Source organism: Monopterus albus, unplaced genomic scaffold (assembly GCF_001952655.1).
Source record: "Monopterus albus unplaced genomic scaffold, M_albus_1.0 scaffold343.1, whole genome shotgun sequence".
Taxonomy (NCBI): domain Eukaryota; kingdom Metazoa; phylum Chordata; class Actinopteri; order Synbranchiformes; family Synbranchidae; genus Monopterus; species Monopterus albus.
The window spans coordinates 376419-382170 of record NW_018128223.1 but is presented as its reverse complement, the minus strand read 5'-3'; the positions used below and the strand labels follow the sequence as shown (position 1 = coordinate 382170).

Genomic DNA, 5752 nt, shown 5'->3' with positions numbered 1-5752 from the left:
GGGCAATCCTCACAATGTTTCATTTCAATAGCCACACTGTAGTAGTCCACAGGGTGTAATTGGGAATTCTCTCTCTCTCTCTCTCACTCGCTCACTCACTCACACACACACACCTGCTCATTTTACCTACTTTGTGGGGACGAATGAGACAATTTCCACATCTTTATAAGTTCAGCATAGTTTCAGCTACAAAAACCATTCAGGTATCAAAATGTTCAGCTCTGCTTGTATATATTGCATCTCATCCTTCAGATAATTCAAAAAAGAACTTCAGCCAATTCTTCTCAACTATTTCAACAAAGAACTTCAGCCATTTCTTCTCATCCTTCTGCCGTTTTGGCTATTGATTTCAGGCATTTTCAGAACAATGCATTACAAATCTCGCATCCACACGTGCATTTTTTTCAGGAAATGCAATCTTTCTAGTTATTATAATTATTCTGGTCCAGCATACTTTCAGCTATACAGGCCATTGAGGTCTCTATTTGTTCAACTCTTTAAGGACATCCCTGCTTGTATTTTTCTTTGTTATAACATTTATAGTTTTTAATCTATTCAGCTTTATTTTTTGCAATACAAGTCAATGGGAGCTCAAAGTGCTGAGTCAATAACAGTCTTGGAGTGCCATCTGGTAGTTCATAAACTGACAGCGCCATTGGGACATGCCACCAGATAACGCCTCTCTCTCCCTCCCTCTGTCTCTCTCCCGCTCTCTCTCTCCCTCCCCCCCCCTCTCTCTCTCACACACATGCTCACACCTACTTGTTTTACCTACTTTGTGGGGTCCAATTGGACTATTTTCACATCTTAATAAGTTCAGCATACTTTCAGCTACAAAAGCCATTCAGGTATCAAAATGTTCAGCTCTTCAAGCGCATTCCTACTTCTATTTATTGCATCTCATCCTTCAGATTATTCAACAAAGAACTTCAGCCATTTCTTCTCAACTATTTCAACAAAGAATTTCAGCCATTTCTTCTCATCCTTCAGCTGTTTCAGCAATTGATTTCAGGCATTTTCAGGATGATCTTTCAGCTTATCAGCCTTCACATGCATTTACGACAGGAAATGCATTTCTCTAGTTCAATATGACATACATTAACATTAACATTAAATGTGCCATCCTGCATAATGAGTACTTTTACTTTTAATACTTTAAGTATATTTTGATGCTAATACTTTTGTACTTTTCAAAAAGCAACATTCTAAATGCAAGATTTTTACTTGTAACAGAGTATTTTTACACTGAGTACTTCTTCCACCACTGGAAGTCAGTGCCTGTATTTTTTCAGTTGATCCAAAACTTAAACTAGTAATGTTAACAGAAGGCCAGTAGGTTGTGTTATTAACAGCTGGGTGACCACAGCAAACTGAAGCTAATTATCTGTTAATAGTACGTGTCTCACACCATCTCATAGTGTTAGCTAAATAGTAATTATAAAAATAGTGTAAAGAAGCTCCAGGGTCTGGTTTACATCCAAATACTGTGCACTCCAGCATATTTACTGTCAACAGATACAACATTCACTTCCTCCAGTAAAGGAGACTCTATGAGCATCACACCTGTTGAACAAGTAGAATGCAAATGTGCAGAAATGTGATGTCTTCACCACTTTGCCCACAAATTTAATGCCCACCTGAGAGATAAGGCCTATATAACACAGTAATGTTAAATAAAGATGTTCTTATGTTCCATTATTTAAAACAACCCATAACGTAGTCATGGGACAGGGGTCCTCTTTCATATTATTCTGTGCTTTGCTTCAGTCCTATGTCCATTTGAAATCCATGATCTGAGCATCAGACTGGCTTGTACTAAACTTCTCATTAACAGCTGTAGGCTTTCTAACTGGATCTAGCTTGGCCTGTTTAGCTTCTGATTTCTGACTAGCTTTGCCCTGCTGTGACTTGAAATACTTTAACAAATTTGCATTTTCACTCAGTGGCTGACATAACATTACACTGAAAGTGTACTGGCCTAGTGTGACCTGTGTGGGCTAGTTACATTGTGACATAATTATCCCAGTTGCCTGTTTTAATTGCATTTAATTTTTCAAATTTTAGTCTAATTTGTTGTTGAAAAAAATAGTTGTACCAAAAGTATTACACCTTTTATATATTATTCTTTTATTCAACTTCTATCATATGTAAATGAGATGCCAGTCGGTCAAAATAGACGCCAGTCACAATTTAAGAGGTACTTGTATCTGGACCTGGCTTGTTCTGGCACAAATTAACCCCAGATCCCTGTTTTACCCCTAAACCAACCAGTGAATGTTTATCATTTTTCCTTAATAACTTTCAAACTAACAATGATATCAGCGCCATTCCAAATGCCAACAGTAGGTTTTCATGGTCAAGCAGTATTATGAGAATCAAGCTATTATGGGAATACTACTTTTATGTGTAATGGCATTATGGGGACACCAAGTCGCCCTTGATAGAGGTTGCATTCTCTGAATACTGTTTATTTTATGTTAAGTCATTTCATAGGTTTTTTTTGTAAAGTGTCAGCTTTTTCTTTTGATCCTGCTGCGTTCTTTGCATTTTCTGGTACTTCTAAGTTTACCATATATCTTCTTGGGAACAACTTTGCCATCATAAGCACTGTCAGAAAATATACCTTGTAGTATTTGCTGCTTTATTTTATTTGGGAACATCAACATTGAGTTGCCTTTGGTGGAGGTTACACTCTCTGAGTGCTGTCTAGTTTTCAATGCAAGCCCACACACTGGCGACAAACTGAGACATGTCAAGTCAGGATATGCTAATGTCCTTTTTTGCTCACCATCGACGCTCATCAAAAGAATGAAATACTAAAATTGTCACCCATTTCGGGCCACCCCTAGTGTGTGTTGCCCTTACAGAAAATGGACTAATAAGCTCCTCTTACAGCCCTGATCTAGTTCTTTGAGCAGACATCCTTTGTTGATTTCCATTGCCAGTGATGAAATTAAAAACCACTAATCTTTTCTAAACTGTCCACTTGGCCTCTGTGCACAAATTGAACAGCAGATATCCAATTCAATTTTAAAAGAAGAGTAGCAGCATATACGGTACTGACTGTGCTAGTGCACTGTGACAAGAATCAAGTCTAATCCCTTCTCCATCCCCTGTGCTGTGTTTTGCATCAGATGAGAGAGCACCCATTACGTATTGATGTTTTTAATACCATTACGCAGTAATCTGCGTGTGTGCTACTGTAGTACTGTGCACTGTGAGTGTCTGCCTTACTGTGTGTTGTCACTATGCCAGACACTCAGACTCACAGGTATGAAGGTGAATATTAATCTGGTCATGACTCCAGCTGTCCTGGTGTGGTAGCAGATGGTACAAACAGGAGCCATGTGACCCCAGCTCTCTGTATCTGCAGGCAAATCAAACAAATTGCCTGCCCTATTTTTATTGGGATTCTCAATGAATTACAATAAATGCTGACAGCCCCACTTCTCTGACAAGGAAAACCCACAGCCTCGTCATTACAAAGTATACACTGTTTGTCTACATACTTGCAGAAGAAGGCCCCGTGTACATAACTGTTCAGTTGTATTATTTTGAGATCTTTTATTTAACCATGCAAAAACCTCATGGAGATTAAATCTGTTTTTCAAGCGTTACCTTGACTAGATCACTGTTACAATAAACATAAACAATACAAATACACACTACAGATGAGTGAACACAATGTTGTCCAATATTGTCTACAAGTATCTGAAGGCCTACTACAAAGTAAAACAGAAGAAAAACATTAAAAGTCCCATTTTAGTCTTTTTCGCTTACTGTGCAACTTTCACAGTCCCTTCAACTCTAAGCTGACTTGAATATTCTTTAAACAAAGCGCTCAGCGTTACATCATGTCGGATTTGATGTAGCCTACTACCCAGCGACTCTTCCGTCAGGACGCGTCACGGTTGTGCGTATGTACTTCACCCAAGAAGCTAGAAAACTTTAAACTGGAATAATTATAATGAAGTCTGTTCGTTTTCGCTCTGTTTGGCGAAAGAACAGTCAGATGGGTGCACTGGTCTCTTACCTGTGACATTTGAGGTCTGAGGTTGATTTCCTTCAAGTTGACGGACTGGGGTTTCAGGTTATTGAGTAGATGGCACAGGAGGACCCCATCCCGGAGGGTTTGGGCCAAGTCAAATACCTGTGCAGAGTCCCATGTAACCCGGTGCTCAGCTGGAAGCACCTTGCAGTGTATTAACCACAGCGCGCATTGCCTCCAGAACTCCATCTTTATTCTGACTTCGGCCGGACGAGCTTTAAGAGAATTAGTGAATCTACTGACGGCTCGAGAGTGCGTCGCCTCTTCAATCGTATCCCTACATCCGCAAGCTGTGAAATCCAATGAAAAGGAGCTGGATCACGGCAGAGAACTGGTAGAGGCGCAGGCAGCCTCTCCAAGGATGACAGCTGCTGCAGCGACACGATGGATGGAACGCACCCTGTTCTCACTCTGTCTTCCTCTGTGTCCGTCTCTCTTTCTTTCAACAATTTCTCTATGGGTAAATCTAAACCCCCTTAATTGAATCCACGTTTCCCTCACATGCGTCTCTTCTGTGCATCTTAGTTTCACTCACAGACTGCACATAAAGATGGACAACGTGACAGCTTCCCAGAACTGAAGCCACCACAGTATAGGTCATAAACCCCGCCCCTTCCGTGTTAGTTGATGGCATATGAGTCAAAATAAAAATTCAAACTACAAATCAAATAAAATTTCCCAAAGCTGATTTCTTTAGTTACTGTAGATAATATAACACTGATTTTTGTACAAGAAAAAAAATTCTGCTGAATATGGTTTTAATATAATAGCAGTCCCTGGTAGGCCAGTGGTTAAGGCGCAGCACTCTCGCGCTGCGCCTCAGGGTTGCATCAGGAAGGGCATCCGGCGTAAAACACGTACCAAATGTTGCCAAATGTCAACATGCAGTTGTCAGTGTGATGATTCGCTGTGGCGAGCCCTAAACGGGAAAAGCCGAAAGTGACTTTCTATGGTTTTAATACAATAAGTTTTGGATGACTTGACTGTTTTGTTTGACTGCCTGATACTGCTATTCCAACTTTTCAGCTAATTCAGAGCTGTTATTGCAGCTCCAACTTTGACTCCAACTACAGAGCCTGGTTGCCAAATGTGGTATAAAAACAAAATGGCAGTCCCTGTATTCATGATACTTTGGCTTCACATTTGCATAGTCTACTGACAGAGTGGTAAATGGTCTTATACTTGTATGGCGCCTTTCTATGCTTTTACAGCACACTCAAAGTGCTTTCACATTATTCGGCCATTCACCCATTCGCACTCCCAAGCACTCACGCATTCACACACCGGTGACATCACCGGGAGCAACTGGGGGTACAGTGTCTTGCTCAAGGACACTTCGACATGTTGACTGGACAAGCCAGGAATCGAACCGCTAATTCTGAGCCACAGCCGCCCCCCAAGAGTGGTGAGGCATCATTCCTTTTTATATACAGTCTATGGTTCTGCCCAGATAAGAAGCAAGGAAAAGTGTGAGGAGAGAAGAATCAAAAGAACACCTACTTTCCTCTGACCCCTCATTTCAGGGAACATCTGCTTCTGTGCATCTTCCTGCACAGATGGACCCCAGCATGTTGTTATGATATTCACACAAACACCCTTCCAAATACACACTAGTCCAAACTAGATGAGACAATTTATTGTGTTTTCACAAACTAACAGCTGCTATGACAGCTGAGTCTTTTCAATTCATAAGGCTAATTAACA

At 40.6% G+C, this 5752-nt stretch overlaps 1 protein-coding gene across 3 annotated transcripts in view; it reads right to left on the bottom strand.

The window, feature by feature from the left end:
* Positions 1 to 4641, bottom strand: part of vav3 (vav guanine nucleotide exchange factor 3) — a 114352-nt gene extending 109711 nt beyond the window's left edge. For all 3 annotated transcript variants that reach the window (XM_020625019.1, XM_020625020.1, XM_020625021.1), the window contains exon 1: positions 4034 to 4641. In XM_020625019.1, coding sequence (XP_020480675.1) covers positions 4034 to 4237 — 204 coding nt within the window. In that variant the 5' untranslated portion in view covers positions 4238 to 4641. The remainder of the gene's footprint in view (positions 1 to 4033) is intronic.
* Positions 4642 to 5752: the final 1111 nt, after the last annotated feature.